Below are 23,314 nucleotides of genomic sequence, written 5' to 3'. Positions count from 1 at the left end.
CCTATTGTCAGCAAAAAAAAAAAAAAAAAAGAAAGAAGAAGATACTTTGTAGAATGTTTCAACTATTACAAGGAAAATAAATGGGGTCCAACACAACAATGGATGCCACTGATTTCTCTGTATGGACAAACCATTATGACTTCCATTTTATTCCATTTCTCAAAACATAATCTTTTATATTCCACAGAAGAAAGAAAGTTATGCAGATTTGGAGAAAAAAAAACATAAACGTATGATGTCACAATTTTCCTTTTTGGGTGAACTACCTTTAATTTCACATATGTTTATCTGTTACAGTGAAACCAACTGACATTCTCTAATACGTGCACCTTCTGATCGTCTTGCTTTATTTTTTTTTATTTTTTTTAAATGACTTTATTAAACTTTCAAACTTTTCTTCTTTAAAAAAAACTCTTGTTACAGTAAAAGCATTTTAGCTACTCTGTGATTTGCAATCCAAGGAAATGCACATCCACACCTGAACCGAAAGAGGAAGAAAGGGCAATCCAAGCAGCTCTCTGCACACACCTGCACCTGTCTAATGTTTCATGGGCCATGAGTGAGAAAGAGGTCTGCTAATCTGCCCACGCGGCTGGGCAGCGTTCGCTTTTCCTGGAGGCCCGTTGCTGACCATGCAGTGGCCTAAGCTTTTTTCTTTATTCAAATCAAGGCAGTTGTGTAGGGGGCCATGGGCAGCGACACCCAACACCCGGCAATCACACTGTCCTCCACTCACAGCGCACACTCTAAATGATTAATGAAGCTGGCTCACCTTCCCTCTCAGGAGGGACGCGAAACCTGATAGCGCCGGGAGAGGCTGCGCTCAGCCGCGCGCATGTGTGTGTGTGTGTGCGCGCGCGTGTTTTCTCATGAGCGAGAGCTCTAGGACAAGACGTGTAGGGTCATACGTTTTATCAGTGTTGTAAGGTGGTTGACACAGAGAGAATTCACAGTAGTCTACCACTACCAGTGACAATTTGTATGTAGAATGTAGAAGATGATGACTGGCTAAAGCAATATTTGCTTTATAGTTCATATGTTCCACCAACACGTGCATCATTTCAAGCTTTAGCACATAATCAGAGTATTGCACCATTATCTAAGATGCTAAATCATGTCAGTGCTTGTTCTCTTTCTCTCTCACACACACTCTCCTTCTCTTGTCCTCTTGTGTGTTGGCCCCCTGGGTGATCAAGTTTCAGGCCTCTGTCCTCCTGGCAGGCAGAGGGATTAAATGTTCATGCATAGGGAAGTGACACCACCAGTGTCTGGGCAGGAACATGCTTCTCAGACTGTAATCAAAGCACTATCTTTCATTCTCCCTCTCTCTGTCTCATTTACTCACTCTTATATTTTTCTCACTCTTTTCATATGCTTGTTTTGGATAAGTTTCTGAACTATGAAAGGTTATTAGCAATTTTATCCACAAAAAAAAAAAAAAAATTGTCAAAAGATATAATCTCTGGTGTAATTTGCTAATTCATACCAATTACAGTAATGTTGTTATGGTGTTTAATGTGTTGAAACACCTGTGACATATAAATCTAACTTTGTCACAGATCTTATTAACAGCTGATCCTCCACATTCCCAAGTGTTTTATTGGGTATGTTGGCTTATAGCAGATGAGTAGCCTGGTCAGGAAATGACTCCCCTAATATTTCTTTCATTTTAGGAATGCATCCATATGTGTGGTATAGAGCGAGCATTGTACATTTTCCAGTAGAGCAAACTGAGTCCTGTATAGTGTCACTGTAAAATTCTCTGTAAATGGGTTGATGACATGACACGCCATAACATCTTTTACTTACTTCTCCTTTTATTTATTTTCTTCTCCCCCCTATAATGTCAATTGCGTTTTGGTTCATAGGTGAAGTCCTACAAAATGCATTGCCAAGATCAGAACCACATAGTAGCTTACTACTCTTACTTTTTCTGCCATTAAGATATGATAAAGGTACGAGTATAGCATACTAATGTGGTTCCGAATTAAGCATACTGTATCTCCTGTTTCATTTCTGTCTATAAATTTTTCCGCTACTTACAATTTTCCCAAACAATTTTTGCTAACTATTTCTAGAAGTAGTTACAGTATAGACTATGTTTGCGAAAAGTAGTGGAAACAATTTTGATGTGCGTAGGAGCATTGCAAGGATATTAATGAATTAAATTGTTGGACATTATGCATTTTGACAAATGGACTATATCTTGTGTGCACGAAGTCAATACACATTGGCCTACGCTGAATTCGGAACCGCATAGTGTACTACTCTTACTACTTTTACCATATCTATATGGCAGAAATATTAGGAGTAAAATGCCAGTATGTTGTTCCAAATTCAGCAACATTCTGAGGACACACACCAAGTTTCTTCAAATTCAACTCATGTGGCGCACTACAAAAAAGGCCCGTAGCGTCACAGCGGAATGATTAATTAAGTTGAAAATGGGTATGAAGGAGAGTGTGGGAGAGAGAGGGAGAGCGAGAAAGAGAACAAGCACTGACATGATTAAGCATTTCGATTCTTCAAATATTACTCGGTTAACCAAACAGACATGGCCGACCGCAGCCAATCAAATTAGGCAGCTTATAATGTCAAATCTGAATGGCAGATATGTTTGTGGGTGTGGCCTAAACTAATTGGCCAATATCTTGTAAGCATATAAACAGCAAATATATTTATTTATTTTTTAGAAAATCAGCCATTTATAAAAATGGGAATGAGAGATGAAGTTCATAATAATGTTGTCCATAACAAATCATAACACATGCTCCAGAAATCAAAACCCGTGGATTGACTTGTAGTAACACACACACAAAAAAATGCATGGAAATAGTTTCTTAAAGTTTAATAAAGTCTGAAATAATGCAGTTTGATATCAAATCTTTGATCTCAAAAATACTTATTGTAATCTTAAATTTTAATTTGTTCTAAGGATATTGAAAACATATTGCTATGTATTTACCGTCTAATTAAAGATAAAGAGACACAATTAAATTTTAATATATAATGTCTATTTTAATAGGCCTACTACATTGAATAATACTTTCATAAACATACATTTGTATCACCGTATGGTCTGTAAGAGTAGTTGATGCTTGAACCTCTGAACTTAAATTCATTTTTATTTATTTTTGCAGGTGAAATTGTGAAAAAACTGCCCTGATATGAAAAGCTTTGTTAAAAGAATACTTTATTAAAAAAGAAAACCTTATTAAGTAGTTATCTTTTGTTTATATTTTGAGAAATGTGAAACGGCTTCTTGAACCAGAAAAAGGTTGGGACTGTTTTGTCCATGGGGAATTGATAGGATCGTTGTCATTTGCTAATTGCTGCGATGGTTTCATGCGAGTGACAGGTTGCTGGAGGGGAGGGATTGAAACTTGTCTGGCTGTCGGACAACCTTGTTGCCAAGCCCTTGTGTCGGCATACAGGTCATCAAAGAAGAGATGTCACTGTGAGGGGAAGGGGACGTTAATGTGTTTAAGATTACGAGGACACATCAATAAAAAAACATTATGTTCAGGGATAAATCACATTTATAATGCTGTAATGTTCCATTAAAATAAGATTAGTCAATTTTGGTTTCATGGTGACTTTAACAAATGTAGTTTAACAAAACACAAAATCTGCTTTTTTAATATATTTAAGGCTTTTAGATTCCAAATGAAATGGATACGACCATCAAACTAATTTTTTCGAACCAACATGCAAATAATAAATAAGATATTGACCAAAAAATGTATGCACCTCTTGATGGAAACATATGTTGTGATGTTTTTTCCATCAACAGGTGCATACATTTTTAGTCAAGATCTTGTATTGGCAATGCAAGAGTCAAGCATTCTCTAAAGTCTCCAGCACATCCCAAATACTTTCAATGACTTCCTACATGGTTGTTTAAGAAATGAAAAGCTACACACTCCATCTGTCAGGGTTAGAAAAACTGTTGCCAAACATACGTATAACATGCTAGAAACATAATAATCACTGCAATAATGATCCAAAAGACTCTTATGCATTTGCCTATCAAACAGTGACAGTTTTTCAAACATAAATCCAAATAAATCCAAACAGTTTTTATTTGACCGGGCACGCGGGCAGTGTATTTTAAATTATGGTATTTTTAGGGTCATTTTATGCTCAACTTTTCTTGAAAATGGAATAAAGGTTTTGGCATAAAATCACACGAAAATATGAATACAAACAGTATACATTTCTAAGAACTTGGCACATGTGTATAAAACATTTTTTTTTTTACAAAGATTTTCCATTTCTTTATCACGGACTATTTAACTGGTAACGCTATTTGTTTATTTGCCTGAATAATTAATTTTTAATACTTTAAATATGTTTACAGTTGGACCAGAATACATGCAGTGGTGATGTCTGTCATCATTCCACTATTCCCTCAAATTATTCAAGCAATAGATCTTTCGCATACAGTGATTACGGGAAACATATTTCGTAACCACAAATACTACGTTTGTTTTATGAAAAGTTTAATATTTCAAAAGAGCAGTCAGAGCCCCAAATCAACAAATTGTTACCATACGCCCTGTCTCTCAATAAAGCTGTCAAGGAAACATACACACTAACCCGACTAGAATAAGATGGAACGGAAGGAGTGATTGGTCACTCTCCGTTCTGCTCTTGATCACCATTGGACCATTAATGACCAGTCCAAACTCAAAGATAACCCGTTTAAAGTGACCGGAGCCGCCCTTGTGTGATATCGGTTGTTGTTTGGGACTGTATCTCAAAGAGCTTCTTGTTCTGGTGTTATGAAGAGTGTTCTGTAAATATTTTGTAACCGTCTACCGTGCCAGTGAAACCATACACTTGCTACAATGTGGAAAACATTCTGACTACATACTCGTCTTCTGCTTGCCAGAGACTGAAAGCAGATCTTGGAACTCAGCGACAGGAATCAGTCCAGTTGACTGGGTCATTTGACCTGTTCTAAGGCAGCTGTCCTGCTCGCTAGCCGCTTTCCCCATGCATGCTAAACAGGGGTCAACACATTTAACCATGAAGTTATGAGAGCAATTCGAGGAATAAGCAGAGAGAGGCTTTTGGGGAAACCTGTACATGACGCTTTTCGTGCCATCTGACCTTTCCGCAGTGACACTCTAACTGCTAATTCGAATACCAGCAGCATTTGCAAAGCCCCACAAATTGGCTCCATCAAACTTGGTCATGGAGGCGTATAAATCACCAGCAGGGGCCTGTTTTTGGAGTCTGACAGTGTAGACTGAGTGCAAAGAGCTTTGTGTGTAAGATTGCATGTCTTGTGTGCGTGTATGTTTGAAGTTTGTAAGTCTAAACAAGGTTGTTAGGCGTGTGCTGATAGGTCTAAATGTGTGCTAATGATGATGTGTTAATGGAGGGTTGGGTTGATATTGACACTCTAAACCTGTGCTATTCCCAATGGACAAACGGTAGGATTTGACACTGTGTTTGGGGCGGTGCGTGTACGTAGGCTATGTGAGGCTGTATGTTTGCTGGTTTGTAAGTGTGTGTGTGTGTATGTGTGTGTGTGTGTGCTCATTGTCAATGTCGCTGAGTTTCCTCAAGGCTTATTTTAGCCAGCAGAAGAATACGGTTGTTCTTTATTTGAGTAATGTAAATGAGCATAAAAATAAAAAACAAATAAAAAGTAAAAAATAAAATTGCTTAATATGTTTACATTCACACACAGTTTCAACCGCATTCTAAAACCAAACTCACTGCTGTAAAGGACTCACAACCGCATTTTCTGCATTTGGTTGCATGTTTTCAAGTGTAGTTTTAGTAAGCTTTATGGTCTGAGCGTTATTCAAATGCTATTGATAATTAATAGATGAACAGCAGATTCTAGATGTGAAAATCCTATTCATTTGATTTTCACTATAGCCTAACCTATAAATCTTTAAAGAAAGAGCTATTGAGAGCTCAAAATATTTAAATATTTGTATGTGCATAATTTGCAATAAATGTAAAATATGTTGTTTATATATATATTCATTGTAGTTTTTTCCCCTCATTAAAGCTGTCTGATTTTAGCTATTCAAGCTGGTTGGTTTGGTGTTTATAACTCTTTAACACATTTTATTTTAAATCCATTTGGGGAAAAAATGGAATAGAATAGAAAAAATGCTTCCAGAATTTCTCTGCTATAGCACAAGAAAATGGACTCAAATACTTTATGTAAGCTGTCGTGTGAACAGGACAATTTCAGAGTCTGAGGGGAGTGACATCTTTCCATCTGAACAACTTTCTACTTTCTTTAGGCATATATTTTATGAAAATGCACTCTACGGATCCTTTTTCATCTCATTTTCCTTTTTTTACCTAACAGGGGATTTTTAATGCAAATACATTTGCATGGCTCGACTCATGGCTCATAGTTGCGTTAGTTTGTGTGTTTTACACAAACAAAGGGTCTGCTGCTTTTAAAACACCCCTTCCATTCTCACGCACAATTGTGTCTTGTCTCAGCAAATCTTGTGTGTTATTCGACCACCAGAAATGTAGAGGGGCATGCATGTGGTGGCCTAACAACACGCGTCTTTGGTGAGACAAGATAAATCCAATAAACACTCACTAAATGTGTATATTCATAATGTTATTTATTCATGCATACATACTAGTATAAGTCAAGAGAGAAGAGAGGACAGACTTGTATATGTAAAACCAAACCAATGAAGTGATTTGTTATCAGTATCACGCATTATGCCACAACTGAAACGTTCATTTAAACCAAATGATTTTGTATAGTGGTATACACACACATAGCAATGTACACTCATACATTCATGAACACATAAAGGAGGTATTTTTGGCCCAGTCGGTTGAGCTAAAATGAGTCCTCTGTAGTTCACTGGAAGAGTTTGGGGTGTATAGGTTTACAGTGTATGCCGCAGGCACATCCTCTCACTAATGTTACAATGCAATGTTATACCACTATTGTTCAGATCCAGAAAATGACACTTCCCTTAAGGGCATGCACATCAACTTACTGGCTCCACACAGCCCCACACCCCTCTTAAACCAACTTGATTTGGCTAAAACATAATCCATCAACGGGCAAAACTTTCTACTATAGCTCTCTTTTGCGCACACTGAGTAACACTGTGGTTTCAAACAGTAAGCAAAACAACACATTAACTGTCTTACAGTTAATATTCAATTTAATTCAATTCACATTTATTTGTATAGCGCTTTTCACAATACACATTGTTTCAAAGCAGCTTTACAGAAAATCCACATTATAATTTAGAGTGATCTGTTATCAGAGGTAAGATATGTATTTCAGAAATGTACATAAACAAATCACAGTTAGCTAAAAATGTATTCATTTAAACAATGTAATAATTTAAGGCAGAAACAATGAGCTCATTAAAGTAATGAATACTTGTTTGTTAACAAATGTGTGTATACTTGCTGTTTTCAATTAATAATTTGAATTAAAATGTTTATATTTCATAGTTTGACACATTTTGATATTTTAAACATTCATTTCATAAAATTGTTTATGCAATGTATTTGCGTGTGTAGTAATTTAATAGTTTGTCATTTATTTATGAATCATTTCATGTTTTATGGTCCTAATTTCCTAACATTATTTCTCTGTCAATGGATTTATGCCTCATCTGTGCTGCAGCCTTTCTGTGCATGCAAGTAAACAGTAATTTTTATATCATTTCTATTTGTATTTAGACTAAGTTTCAGAAGCAGCTTGGTGAAAAGCCGGAAACAGGCCCCTTACAGTATCTGATGATAACTAATCCGCTCCTGTTTTACATGTTTTGCAGCCCACAAAAAAGTACATGCATGCTAAAATTGCATTTAATTGACTGGACACGTGTAGTAACCCAAGTGCGGGACCTTTCTCTTGCCCTGGCCTTTCCACAGTGGACACCTGTGTGGGCAGATAGCAGGTTTGTTCACCTGAGGAGGAGCAAGAAGTGTGTTGTGAAAGGACCACACACTCCTGTGCAGCGAGGCCAGCTTTCCCCTCACAATGGCTGGAATTATCCAAGTCAATACACCTTTGTGCACCTTAAGCAGAGAGGAACTAATACCAGTCGAGGTCTCGGACTTTATTTGAAAGCTTTGAAGAGCGAGATCTTGCACATTTTAATAAATCTGTGGCTGGAATTATAATAACCTGTTTGCCAATCAACGTTCAGAGCTAATGCACCTAAACATGCGTGGAGTAAAATAACATGTCAGATTGAGATGTTCATCAAGCTTTCCAAGGCAAACATTCCCTTGTGTTTTTAGCTTTTACAGTCTGAGACTCAATACTCCGGTGCATCTTGATCCCACAACAACAAAGGATAGAATTAGTTTCATGGATACAAAGTAATGAGTATAAGTTGCTAACCCAAAACAGAACAATGGACGAAAGCAGCAGTGAAGTTCCATTGTGCACTGATTTGCTAATCAGTGTGATATGAGTATGATTATGGCAGAATATGTGATTAAAGCAAGATTCTCTTTGAGTATTTTAGCAGAAAACTTCAAACTGAAGAAGAATGAACTTGTTCTATTTAGCCTTACCCTGCTTTCTAGCTACTGGAAAAATATATCTCTATTTTTTTAAAAGCCATTTAATGCTTTAATAATTTTATTTTAGACTGATTTTATGTTCTGTTTTCATAAAATTATACTGATGCAAAATTCACAAACTCTTAAATCGTTGTTATCAAATCATTGAGGAAATGATTGCATGTTCCCATGTTAATGCCAATCTTACATGGCTGAGTATCCTCCATTTATCTATGCATTTGTGATGAATAAAGCTCAGTACTCATTTCTAATCTCCCTTCTGGAGTCTGAGCCTAAATAAACACAACACTACCCCCTGCATGGCTGGCATGGTACTGCAGCCATATGGTGAGGGCAGGATGAGCCACCCAAGGGGGTTTGGCTTTTCTGACAGTCAGTCTAACTGCCTGCTTAGTCAGGAAGAAACTCTCTGACCTACATGTAAAGCAAACAATCACAGTTTGTTTATGTGTGCCATCACCATACCACAATAATAGACTGGCATGGAAAACAATTATTTAAATAAAGGTCTGGCGGTCTGCTCAAACGCTTGTAAAGGAAAATAGTGGAAAATGTGCACAGTACACATTTGGTAAGCAGAATTTCTCTCCATCCAGAATAAAAAAATGTCTCCATTGATGACCATTCAAAAGTATTACTCTTAGGCCTACTATTTCTTCCATAGAACGATATGACAAAAACATAGGAAGAGTAGTATGCAGTAGGCCTATGCGGTTCCGAGTTCAGAAAAAGAGAGATACTTTGGCAGGAATGCTGACTTTACAATATGACGTCACACAATATACGCCACATAGGATGTATGCATTTCCTATAGCTATACGTGTAAACCGAAGTATAATTTTGGCTTTAGGGGAGGGGTGGGGGAAACTCAAGGGCCAGAGTTCCCCATTCCTGCTTTAAAGGTCCTGATGTTCCACTTGATCAACTGTAGCCTGAATCTATAGTGCCACCTATTGGAATAATATTCTCATTGTATGCATTTCTAAATCATATAATGTCTGATCTCTTTGCTATTAGCCTATATAGGTTTCCCTTTAAATTCTTTGTGGGTTTTTTTCTCTCCTGTCATCTGTCAATTTCAAAATCCTGTTCTGATTTATGTTTGCGTGCATGAATAATTAATGTAACGCTACATGTGTAGCTTTAATTTCCACCACTAGAGTTCACTAAATGACATAATTAGAATACTTTCTGTTTCAAACTACTTGTAACTATCTCTTGGAGTAGCTTAAATAAAAGACATTGTGGCTACATGACACAGAGCAGCTGTAGTTTCAAATAACTCAGTGTTGCTATGTGATACAATTCCTGGATATCATTTTGTCATAAGGGACAGATATGCAACCGAAATGTTTTAATTTTGGAGTAAGTCCCAGATGTTGTTATTTGTCTTATCAAAGTCAAGTAGCATGTGACATTTTGGAAATGCAAGTGATGTCTGGTTCACTATCTTTGAGGGTACTCTAGTAGACATAATGATTTTTATACTGTACAAACTGCAAACTGTTTTTCTTATAATCCTCATACTATCATAAAAAGTGCAAACACATCCACGTGTGATCCTCAGGTAAAATTTGACTCACATTGAAAACCCTTTATTTTTTGTTGATTATTTAGTTTATTTTTAATTGAATGTTGTTCAAATAAAATGAACAAAGTTCATTAACACTTTTTACACAACTGGCAAAACACATTTTTTTCTGGTTAACTTTAGGCATTTTATCATTTAGAATCTTAAATTAACACACACACACACACACACACACACACATTTTGGTCCGTGGCACTCTCCATCGACATAATGATTTTTAAACGAGTCTAATTAAAATAGACTTAATTACAACCTACCATATCCTTCCTTTAACAGACACTTTATAGCCTAGACATTATTTGGTCCATAGGCCTAACCCAACAGGCTCTTCTAATCCAACCCTCTGTTTCCCCACGCTGCTGCTCCCCTGTCTGTACACACACGCTCCCCCATCCGGTGCAGAGTGGACGCGACGCGGCGCGGCTTAAATCATCTGACGTGTTTTGCGCATTTCCTGAACTGCCGCTTGAGCGCAGGGAGGGAGAGAGAGTGAGTGAGTGAGTGAGAAAGAGAGAGAGGGCGAACAGGGAGAAAGGCTGCAGCACAGAAGACTACATGAAGACTACACTCAAATGCTTTCGCCTTCTCAAATCAACAAAGAAAAGAAGCAGATGAATATCTCGCCGAGTGGATGGCAATAGTCTCCGAGCGGTTCGTCAGCAGACTGGGAGAAGGAGGAATCCCAAACGCCTCTCCCACTCAACGCATACGGGAAAACGAATAGTAGCCTACAAGACAAACCCTTCTGAAGGCTATCACATTTGGGATATTTTCCTCTATATTATTGCCGATATTTTGCCTGCTGGACTCGTTCATCTACTCGGCGCTATTCCAGACGTAGGGAATCCGATTGTTTACGAATGCTTTCCCATTACGAGTAAAGACGGATCGTAAACAAACACAAGAGCCTCTGGTTTTGCATATCGCGTTTTTGCATCCTATTTGATTGTTCCGCTCAAATGAGAGAATCGGGTTGATCCGTGTAGTGGTTTGAGGGATTTAATCATCACAGCATCCATCTATATGTGCATGTATACTGATGACGTGATGACATCTATGGGTATAGCGACCCCCTGAATCAACCTAAAACCGTCTGTTCCTGCAAAGAAGCCAGCTGCATCTCACTTGAGCGTCATCATGGTGGTTTTTAATGGAGTGTTGAAGATCAAAGTTTGTGAGGCACTGGACCTGAAGCCCACTCCATGGTCGCTCCGGCATGCAGTTGGACCAAAGACCCAGACCTTCCTACTGGACACGTACATTGCCCTCAACGTGGACGATTCACGTGTGGGCCAAACTTCTACCAAGCAAAAGACTAATAGTCCAGCTTGGAATGATGAGTTTGTAACAGAGGTTTATGATGGGAAGAAAATTGAACTCTCCGTCTTTCACGACGCACCAATTGGCTATGATGACTTTGTGGCCAACTGCACTATACAGTTTGAGGACCTGCTGCAGAATGGCAGTAGGCACTTTGAAGACTGGGTATGTTTATCTCACAATTTATTGCATGGTGTGTAATCACTTCAATCTGGCTCCTGGGGGCCCCTCAACACTACACATTTGGGGTGTCTTACTATTCTCTCACACCCAAGATTATGGAGCACTTCTAATGAGACATGATTGAGAAACACTGGTGTAATATAGTGCAGTGGTTCTCAATCCCGGTCCTGAAGTAGCCCAGCACTGGACATAATAGATGTCTACCTTTATTTATCACACCTGATTTATATAAACTGCTCATATTGCTGCAGAAAGAGCCAAAGCTGGTGTGGAGACATCCAAAATGTGCAATTCTGCGGTCTTGCAGAATAATAAAAAAAAACACTGATCTGTTGTCTAGGCCATAATTTTCATGTTGTCTAGGCCATAATTTTCAAAGGGAATGGTCGGTTTCGGCTTCTCCTCAGCAAAGCCCCTTGTTTCCCAGCCTTCCTCACGGGTTCTCACGCTCTGGGGGTTTTCCCATTTTTTTTGACAAAACATGTTCTGCTGCTGTTGAATCCAGACGTATATTTACCATTTCCGTCAAGTGAAGCTGTTTTGCAAATTGCCTTCATGAGATGAAACGCTCCCATTCCAGAGAAGGAAATAATCAATGCTTATTATGCAAGCTGTAAAACTAGTTTGACACAGTTGTCTAGATGTATATGTTAAGACCTGCCATTTATCTGGCCACTTTTTCTGAAAAATGATGGTACCTGTAGGATAGCACTGCCATATAGACCTGAGTGCTCCACCTTGCCAGTCACCTTATTTTGGATTCTGACCACTTGGTAGAAATAGGCCCATTTAGAGCTCAATTCACTGGCTTTCATTAGAGTTTTAATAGTGTTGGGCTCTTTTGAGTGTTTCTTTTCCAATTAAAAGAAAGGCTATATGCATTATAGATTGTAATATTGTTTGCAATTACATGCTATTGTGTGTGTTTTATAGGGTGTATATATAAAACACACATCAAAACTTCTCATTATTTTTTTACAATAGTCTAAAAGTTGAATGTTTTGATGCGGCTGTGTTATAATGTGTTTCAGTGTAATGGAAAAATTGCCAGAGATTAATTTAGCAGTCTAATCAGGCCTGGAATTATGAGTTGGTCAGTTATATAATCTTCGTCCAGCTGAGGGGCTGCAGTGGGGAGTGCTTTGTATGTTTGGTCGTTAGACACCCAGGGAAAGGTCAGCATATATCGATTATGTCGCTGCATTGGTCAATCTTCCCCTCCTGTTGCTGGCAACTCGCGCTGTAAATGTGTCAGGCGAGAGAGTGAGAAGGAAATCAATTTAATCTCTGCATTCCCCCATCACGGCTTTGACGACCTGCCTAATCATAACACACCCTGAGCCCTCGTTCTCACCGTCAGCTCTTTATTTCACCTGTGTACTAAAGAGATGTACAAAATGGTAAAAAATGGTTAAGCCTTCCCATTTATATATGCTAAACTAATTTTCCGTTTTTGCAAGTATTGCTTCTTTCCAAATTTTCGTCACAAATATAAGTTCTTGTTATTGTTTTTTTATGTTAGACTGTTAGTAGGTTTTGGCTGTTGAAAGGGTTATGCATTGCATTCACTTAAGACAATGCCAATCAAAACAAAGCAAAATGGCTCAACAAAAAGGGCATATGTTAATTATGGCAAATGCATCTGACATAATTGAAGCTGAACGTTTTGTCAGACTTCATAGATACGCTTGATAACAACGATTCAGTCTGAACCTCTGGTATGTCTAATTTCCCAGAGAGTCAGAGATGTACAATCTTCATCTGCCATGTATTGTTTATGCAAATTAATAAAGCAAGAGTTTGCTTTCAAGGGACAAGAAGTGACCGGAGACGGAGGGTAATCAGGGTTGTGCGCCATTCAAATTTGAATTGAGAATGTTTAAAAATCTATTCCTGAGCTGAAACAGAATTTGAGTTGAGGTAAACATACCTTTTCATTTAAATATTAAGAAGTACAATGCAAAGAAATTAATGTAACAGTATTTTTTTCTAGAAAAGCAAACTAGTGGTTTGATATAACCTTGTTTTAAAGTGTTTGACATGTAGAAAGCCTTGAAATGTAGGTTTTTAGGCTTTGCAGATAAATCATATACAGTTGTTTGTTAATAATATTCATTTAGTTATCTTTTGTGGACTTTTCTTTGAACTGTAATTGAGTAAATTCCTCTTCCTGTCATTCCAATTCAAATTTTAATTAAACGTCCTGTAGGATATGGTCAATTCAATTCAAATTCCAGCTCATGAATTGAAAGGAAGTCAGTTCTTTAATTCTGGATTTTACACAAACCTGTTAGTGATGTGATATTTAATTTGTTGGAGCATTGTTTTTTCCCCTATTAGAATACATAGTATGACGTAATGAGCCTTAGGATGGAAACTTCTTGAAGTTTTTGGTGTTGTCTCGAATGAATAGAGGGTCAATATGTCTGAAAAAGAAACCAAATGAGGCCATTTTTAGGAAGACAGTTGTTTCTTGGCTCGTCATTTGAGCAGCAGAGGCCAGAGCCAGACGTCTCCCGAGAAACCCACACTGTTCACGCAGTGGACTCGCATCCAATGAGTTTCATCTGTGCATTTACTCCCACTGTTACCCACACAGGTGGAGCTTTATTCTGCTTGGAACAAGGAGAGCATGCTTACTAATTTGGATAACCACCTCTACTTCAACAAACACATACAAACCCACAGAGAAACAGTAGCAGCAGTGTTACAAAACAGTTTCGGGAAAAAAGTAACCAAACAGGACCTCAGACCCTAGAAGACGCTGTTGTGTCATGTTTGTTGCTTTACCACTTCTGGGTTTCTGGCCATATTGCGGTGGCCTGGTACGATGCAACAAAGTTTTCAGAAATTGCACCACTTTTGGACACACACATCTTCTCTTAAGCTGATGGCTAGTTGGGTTTGAGAAGACGTGTTAGCTGTCTGTGTAGCTTTTAGCGGAAGAGGTAATTGGAGCCTGGTCTTTGTGGATGGTTCTCAGACACTACTAAGACACAGCCTCCCGTCTTTGTTGTGTAAGGGCAGGAACAGACTGAATAATTTACAACCCTTCCATCAGCCTCTTTATGGAATGTCTGACCCTGCAGAGATCACCCACAACACCCTTAGCTCAAGTTAGCAACAATCCCATTATCAACAACGAAAGTGGCCCTTATCTTTAGGGATATCTCTGCCTTCGGTTACCAGCCTTTTACTGAGGGGTCATCTGTGGAGAGTTGGAGAAAGAGGGAGAACTTCTGTTGATCTTGTAGCCATTCATTCGCTCTTGTCTTTTTCGGGTTCATTCATTCTGCTTCCTCATATTGTCCTCCTCCTGCTGTCCCCCTTGCTTCCTTCATTTTCTCTCTACTGGTTTCCCTTCCCTTCCATCTTGTTGTCCGAACTATCATTGTTAATTTCATAGATATTTATGCTCCCGAGATTATGCCCAGTCCATTACAAACCAGCTCCAAATGCTTAAAACACATTTCACTAGGAGTGTTGCTTTAGCCACAGATAATGAGCTTTAAAGGCCTACTGTTTCCTTAATGTCTTTCCACTGCATTACAGCTTACATTACAGTTATCGATTGCACTCAGTATTTTACAGGTTTATGCCCAGCAGCTTTCTTTCCATTGTGTCTTCTTAAATGTTGATGTTCGCTATACAGTTTTTCCTGGTTACTTGGCATTGACATCATCTACCCTCACTTCTTCCTGGCCACTTGCGCAAATAGGCCAGGCTGATGCTAAAACACCAACTGCTCCCCCTACTTGGCATACCGTTGCCAAAAGAACCCATATCATCCTTTTGCCAAGCCAAAGCGCATCAGAGCTGGGTGTTGATTGAGTTTTTTTTTCCCATCAGCGTATTTATGCTTCTAGACTAAGGTGGCAACATGTCGACTTGCACAGACAGAAACCTTCTCACGTCAATCTGTTTGTTGCACATCGGTTCACTGTGTTTTTCATCAGTTCTCAAATCTCGGGATTTGAGGGGGAAGGGTGAATTGTGGGTAAGCAGGGATCAGTCCATCCAGCAGCACTAATTAATTTCATGAAATGACTCGATGAGAGACCGGTGAAATGTCTTTATATGTTTGTTGTGTCTGTCCTCATTCGTTCCTCTTGTGTAGTTTGGTTTGTGTGTGAGTGTGCTTTGCAGTTGTGTGTGTCACCAGCGGTTGTCTAGCTTTCACATGCTGTGTTGAGCTCTCGCCTGGGGCACATTGAGCATGCTTACAGTGAAAGGGAACAATACAGGTGACATATGAGATACTCTGGCAAATATGCCTGATCTGCACCGCTATCTACATGACCCAGTTACACACATACATATACTCTCAGCTCCACAGCACATATGTGAATATCTATCTTCTCGTTGTAGCTAGTGCTAATGGGTTTTAAAATTCTGACTTGTTGATCTTGATGGTGTGGATTCAGGGGGAAGTTCATATAGTACAAAAATTAGCAGTGGAAAATGTGATCTATTCCAATGTGACGAATTTCATATTGATCTTGGAGCTTTGAAGCCATTTCTCTTGGTTCCAGTGTTTCCAGTGGCATAGTTTTACGTTTTGACTTTTCGGGCATAATTTAAGGTCCTTCATGGGGTCAGTACCATTCAAAAGTTTGGGGTCAAGATTGTTTTTCTAGAAATTAATACTTTTATTCAGCAAGGACACATTAAATTGATCGAATGTGACTGTAAATACATTTATAATGTTGCAAAAGTTGTCTATTTTGAATAAATGCAGTTCTTTTGAACTTCTTATTCATCAAAGAATCCTGAAAAAAAAGGATCACGGTTTCCACAAAAATATTAAACAGAAAGATACTTACTAGAAATATTTCTTGAGCACCAAATCAGCATATTATAATTATTTCTGTATGGTCATGTGACACTGAAGACTGGAGTAATTCAGCTTTGCCATCACAGGAATTTATATATATATATATATATATATATATATATATATATATATATATATATATATATATATATTAAAATAGGAAACTTTCAAAAAAATTGTAATAGGCTTTTGAACTGTAGTGTATTTCAAAATGTATTTCTAATTATCTTTTAGGCACTATAGAAGCATATTATGCTTGTTAATGTTACACATTAAATGTATTATTATACATTTTTGCTGGAAAAATAATAATAATAATATATATATATATATATATATATATATATATTGCTGAGAAACAACTTCTCCTAAAGAAGTGCTCATATGGCCCACAGAGGGGCCAAAATCTCCCATCATCACCATCATCATATCTGCAGTCATCTTCACTGCTGGAGCTCGCAACAGACTTGATTCCTCTCAGGACCCTGTTCACACTCTGCATGTACACACACACACACACACACACACACACATACCAGTGCACCACAACCATCAGCGTACGTGTGTGTGCATGATCGCTTTACGCCTGAGATTAAATCAAAGTAATTCACACCTCATGATGTTTGAGACACAAAGGCTTGTAGTCTGTTCCTGTGCTCGCAGTTACATGAGCGTTTTATCTCCAGATGGCTGTTTTCATTTTGTCTGGTCTCTTTTTGCACTATTTACTAAATTAAAGCCGTGAGGCCCTCTCAGGACCCAGTGTTTATTCGAACTGAATTCCAATCAGACCTTCAAAGGCTCTCATTATTAGTCTGTATCATGAATTATGCACAATTAGCCCTGGTGTGGTGTCTTATTAGTAATTCATGGAGCTCTGAAGGTTTCACTCAGAGCCGGTGCGTTCTCGGAGCTGAATGTGCTCGTATGGCCACATTTGTGTGTGATTTTGAGTGTGAATGGGAGCCGTGCGTGCCGCTCAGCCGTCATGCTGAGGCTCTGCTGTTGACAGATGGACGTAGGAGGACTGTTGCTGAGCTCAAACTGTCTTAGAGAGAGGGTAAGATATGGATGAGGAGAGTATAAAGGAGGAGAGGGCGAAATTGAGGAGGAGTGGAAAGAAAGTGTTCCTCTGTTTAATCCTAGCAGAGAGATTCATTTAGAAATCAGTGGCATGTGTGTTTAAAACTTCTTAGACCTACTTTTGATTTCCCAAGTGCACAGTTAGGAGACTGTTTTCAGTCGCACACGGTATTTCTGTCTCTCTCTCTCTCCCGCATCCCTACAGTGGGCTCTCCTATAGTCAAATCAACAGTCCTAATAGGACTAACAGCTTAATGTGATGAACTACTTGACCACAGGCTCATCCTTTCATATTTAGTTTTTAAAGAAACAGACTGCTTTTTTTGTATAGTCAGGATTGACGCATTACTTTTTATATTTAGTCCTGAGATGCGGATCCATAAATCGCAACCACCTCCGTGTATACTGAATGTACAAGATTGAAATGTAGCATAAGCTGTCTTCCCAGTGCATCATACAAACTAAATTCAAACTTCATGTTTATATTAAAGGGTTAGTTTACCAAGAAATAAAAATTCCTACATTTGCTCACCCTCGTGTTGTTCCAAACCTGACTTCTGTATAAAATAGAGAATAACAAAATAATCATTTTTTTTTTAAATATCTGTTTTGTTTATTTGCCCATGGAGTGAAATTTGATGATTTTCTAGAGATTTTCTTCCCGTCATATACGGATGTGGAACAACCTGAGGGTGAGTAAAGGCCCGTTCACACCAATGATGAGAACTATAACAATAAGTTTTTAATAATCATTCTAATTCTATGACAACAATCCACACCACAACTATAATGATATCAACACAGAGGAATAATATCATTGCAGTAATTTCAGAATGATTTTTTTTCCCCAACTGATCAATGATAAAAACATTGACAGCCAATCAGAATGCATCTTTCTTAAAAGACCGCTGGAAAGATGAATGTGTATTTAAATTGTGTCATTTATGTAGTAGAAATGTGAAATTATTTTAGAAGTTGGTGCCTTCTAGACTGAGAAAAACCAGAAAATGTATTTTTGGCTCATGTGGATGAAAGACAACAACTCCCAGAATGCACTTGCTTCACTGCCCTACGAGGCCACTCCCAAGCCACACCTACCGGTTACAGCGGGCAGTATCGAAATAATTGATACAAATAGGCTACTAGTTGACTCGAAACTGAAAAGATGCCGTTTTATCGCGAGTCTCCGTGACGAGTTAGTCCGCCCCAGCTCGAGTCTGCCCGGGCTCTTCCTCCTCTGCTGCAGCAGCTGCTCCGGCAGCCTCTTGTTCCTCTATCAACCGCAACTGTAGCCAGTAGCATTGGACGTGTCCAGCCGTGAGATTGCACAAAATGTCTGGGATTCGGCATTTGCTTTCTACAGTCGCCATTAATTATGTAAACATTATTATTTGACTGACACGTACGTGCCAGCTTGGCAGGTCATGCATTCTGCTTCACACGGATCCCGACCGAGAGGAAAACACAGGAATTTTCTTAGCAATGCTAAAACGCACATCAACCGATCACTTGTTTAGCATTCATGTAAACGCTACATTCAGATTCGCCAATCGGAATGAATTCAGTCCGATTGAAACAAAACGCAGGCATGCAGACATAATGAATGGCGACTGAAGAAAGCAAAAGCCTATTCCTGGACATTTTGGGCGATCTCGAAATCACAGCCAGACATGTCCGGGAAAAAGGATGTGTGGTCACCCCTACTACTCCACTTTCTCCACAGAGCAAGAGCCTGTTAGCTTAGCTTAAAAAAAGATGGCTAACAGTATTTGTACGTTCTGTGAGTGAGATCTCACCCACTATGGGCGTGTTGAAAACATGCGGATCTAGCTCCTACTACTGGCTGTAGTTTTTAGCCTCTGACCAAAAAATTTCCAGACAAAAAAATACAGAAATCTCTCGTCTCAGGGAGACATGAGGGAGGGAAGCATGGTCAATCGAAAATACTACCAGGTTTCTACTGATAAAAAGCTTAATGCTAATCGGTGAAGTATCCCCTCAATCTGTTCATCATATAAAGCAATCGAATCTTTTCCGAAAATTTTGTCTAAACCGCTCAACTCCTATGGATTAGTTTTACGATCCCTTTATGAACTTTTTGAAGCATCAAACTGTCAGTTGCGTAGCGGTCAACGGAGGGACAGAAGGCTCTCAGATTTCATCAAAAATATATTAATTTGTGTTCCGAAGAAAAAACAAGTCTTACGGGTTTGGAATGACATGAGGGTGATTAATTAATGACATAATAAGTGCATGATTATAATAAACAGGACATTATCTTCTGTTGATGCTAATGTAGTTGTCGTTATAGTCGATATATAAATTTATATATATTTATATTCATTGTTCTTGGTGTGAACTGGCTTTAAATAAATAAATAAAAAATCTGAAACCTGTTTAGACCACTGAGCAGTGCTAAGCATTTTTCCATGGAGACGCGCATTCGGGAGAGCGTGAGCGGCATGTGTTCTCTGTGGCTTGTGGGTATCTGTTTGCACAGCGGTGATTAGAAAACCGAGAGAGGGCGAGTTAAGGCCAATGAGGGGTGCAAATTCAGGCGCTAGAGGACAGTAACCAGAGCAAGAGTTTGTTTTCTTTGTGTTGTACTTGATACCCTTTCCGCATGCACACCACACTGGCATATCCGCATGTGTGAAGCAACTGGTCCCGAGGTGATTTTTAGCGGATGTATGAAGTCAGTTCTCCTCAAGTTCTCACAGGTGTCCTAACAGACTAACCACAGGTGTAGGTCATCACATTAACTATTGAAGATGTTCCACTAACATCCCAGATACTTTCCAGAAACTGTCCAAATACTTCTTGTTGCAACTTTGAACAATATATATGTGTTGTTTTGTGATTTTGTGCTTTACAAACATGGAACGGTATACTTGTGACTGTGAGTACAATCTCGTCTCGGATAATTCTCCGTACATTTCATTCAGGAGAAATTAAACCAGACACAAATGAGACAATTGTTTACATTCAGTAAGACAACTGATCTGTGTAATTGTTTCGGATAGAATTTCTCAAATAATTTGGTCTTTTGAAGGAATTTGAAAAAAGTTCATATTGAAATTTGTAGAATTTGGTATTTTGGCAAATCTGGGTCTTTTAGGAAATCTGTGAGGCAGGAGACTCTTCTCAGTATCTATTTGTTCTCTATGTCCTTTAATGTCTGTCTAGGAGAAACAGTTGAGATATTAAAGCGATCTCATATGTGATATCTCTTTTCTAAGGGGAGGGGCAGTGAGACAGTGAGCCTCTTGGGCTGTGGGTGTGGACGAGGTTGAGCCACAGGGTGTTGCATAAGAGGAGCTGATTATGTCCCATAGCTTATCTCTGGGTTTATCCTCCCTTTCTCCCCATTCTCTCTCTCTCTCTCTCTCTCTCTTTTCTCTCTTTTCTCTCTCTCTCTTTCTCTCTCTCTCTCTCTCTCTCTCTCTCTCTCTCTCTCTCTCTCTCTCTCTCTCTCTCTCTCTCTCTCTCTCTCTCTCTATCTCTCTATCTCTCTCTCTCTCTCTCTCTCTCTCTCTCTCTCTCTCTCTCTGAATATTTCTCTTTTACTTCCCAGTTACGTTCTCATGATATCCATATGATGCCTTTAGTTTGACCCCAGTTGCATCCACTGTTTTAATTGGTTTTGTGCATGGGGGGGGGGGGAGATAAAAGGACCGAAAGAGAGAGAAAGCCTCAGAGATGCCACAGAAATAGGAAGAAAGAAACCACAGAAAAAGATAAAGGCCGTAAGAAACGGTTTCTCTTTGCAAGTAATGTGATCTAACACTCGGCAGCAGTGCTGTACATTATTCAAAAGGGACAAATCAGTATTGATTGACAGACTGTTGTACATCTGTCTGCACTGTGTGTGTGTGTGTGTGTGTGTGTGCTTGTGTTTGTGTGTGTTTTCTTCACTTGTTCATTGTATAAAAGCTATATTTCTTAAATGTTATCAGTGTAATATGGTTGGCATGCCGCATGTAGCCTATACGCATTTGACAACCTTCTGACACACATTCAACAGACAGATTAACTACATCAGTGTGTCCAGTGTCAGTTAGCAAGGTTTTAAAGTAATGCACTAATGTACTGTGGGGTGATGAAGTATGAGACCACGTTTAAAATTCATCTAATTTAAACCTAGAAATGGAAGGTTTTTTTTTTTTTTTTTTTTTTTTTTTAGGATTTTGAAAAGTGTAAAACTGTTATGACTTGAAATTATTCCGAAAAACATACAATTATTTTCTGGGTCGCTTATTAAATAGTAATGGAACTTTTATTTGTTGTGATGCTGAAAAAAACAAAAACATTTTTGATGATAATCATATTACATATTTTATAACTGCAGTTTCGCTAGTGATCTCAAACTTTTGGGCCACATTATATTTTTACAATTCAGATGTCATTCAAATGAATTTAATGCACCTTTTTAGACTTAATTTGCCCCAGTTTTACTGAGAAAGATATTGAATAGCAGCATATTTTGAGCCATATAAGAGAGACTGGTATCATGCCACAGGCTCTGTTTCTTTCACATGAGTTCTTCTCTTGTCATATTTGGCCTTGTCTCAATTGATGTACGTGACATAGACGTTGCTGGCCTGCATTTGCACATGCAAGTAAAGACGACAAAATTATTTTTCATTTGTCATTTTAGGATTCAGTTGATGTTTATAAGCAACCATTTATCTCTGCAGATACAGCCAAAAATGATTTCCTTAACCAATGTTTTGTCTTGTTCCCCAGTAAAAATGACAATAAAGTAAAAAAAAAAAAGAAAAAAAAGAAAAAGTGTATATATATATATATATATATATATATATATATATATATATATATATATATATATATATATATACGTTTTTTAAACTATTTATTTAATAAAGATTAAAAAATAAATAAAAAATGCTTTTCTCTTTTTGTTCCTTATGCCAATGGCAAATTGGTTGTATGCATAAATCTCATTAGATTTGATTATATTTACAATATGGTGAAGAAAAAAAACTCATTAAGTAAATCTTTAAAAAAAATTACTGGAGAAAAAGACAAAAAATATTGGTTTAATATTGAAATATATATATCATAGATATAATACATATATCTAACATCATTAGCAAGGTTTAAATCAAGAACAACAAATAGAACAAAAAAAAATAAAGTTTAGGGAAAAAGTAGAACAAGTCTTATTTGAAGGATGTTTAGACATTTTTGCTGGAAAACTAGACAAAAATCCTTTTAAAGAAAATGTGCGCCTTGATGACTTTAACTAGACTGCCGTCTGCAGGCTGTCCTGACAGCAGCTTTGGAAAGAGCTTTCATACACGACCAGCAAAGCTGCCTTGCCAACATTGTTTAGCAAAGCATGACACTGGTTTCCTGGAGAGTGTCATCGGGGAGACTAGAACGCACCGCTCTATCCTTGCACGTTCACACTCACACACATGCAGTGGCCTTTCCTTCCTCTGCTAAATTTAGTGGCCGTTGCACCTCTGAGACAAACACACTCAAGGAGGCTGCTGTTGAATGGAATCTCATGACATCACAGGAAGGGGAGGGGGGCTGAATAACAGACATGTCATCACCCTGTTAGCATTTCAGATGACATCACCAGTGGTTCTGCAGTCGTAACGTTCGTCTTACAGTGATTTAAAGGGATAGTTCACTCAAAAATGAAAATTCTAATATCATTTACTTTCCCCCGTGTCATCCCAAACCCATAAGGCTTTGGTTTATCTTCCAAACACAAA

General features: G+C 38.3%; 2 protein-coding genes across 2 annotated transcripts in view; one reads left to right on the top strand and one right to left on the bottom strand.

The window, feature by feature from the left end:
- six2b (SIX homeobox 2b) overlaps positions 1 to 23,314 on the bottom strand; it is a 146,035-nt gene that overhangs the window by 5,123 nt on the left and 117,598 nt on the right. The gene's annotated exons all lie outside the window — the stretch shown is intronic.
- The window catches only part of prkcea (protein kinase C, epsilon a), a 68,601-nt gene continuing 55,779 nt past the window's right edge, over positions 10,493 to 23,314 (top strand). Inside the window, exon 1 of the mRNA XM_079595165.1 lies at positions 10,493 to 11,632. Coding sequence (XP_079451291.1) covers positions 11,285 to 11,632 — 348 coding nt within the window. The 5' untranslated portion in view covers positions 10,493 to 11,284. The remainder of the gene's footprint in view (positions 11,633 to 23,314) is intronic.

The sequence above is a fragment of the Phoxinus phoxinus genome (assembly GCF_949152265.1).
Source record: "Phoxinus phoxinus genome assembly, chromosome: 21".
In the NCBI taxonomy this organism is placed as follows: Eukaryota; Metazoa; Chordata; class Actinopteri; order Cypriniformes; family Leuciscidae; genus Phoxinus; species Phoxinus phoxinus.
This window is presented reverse-complemented; position numbering and strand designations above follow the sequence as displayed.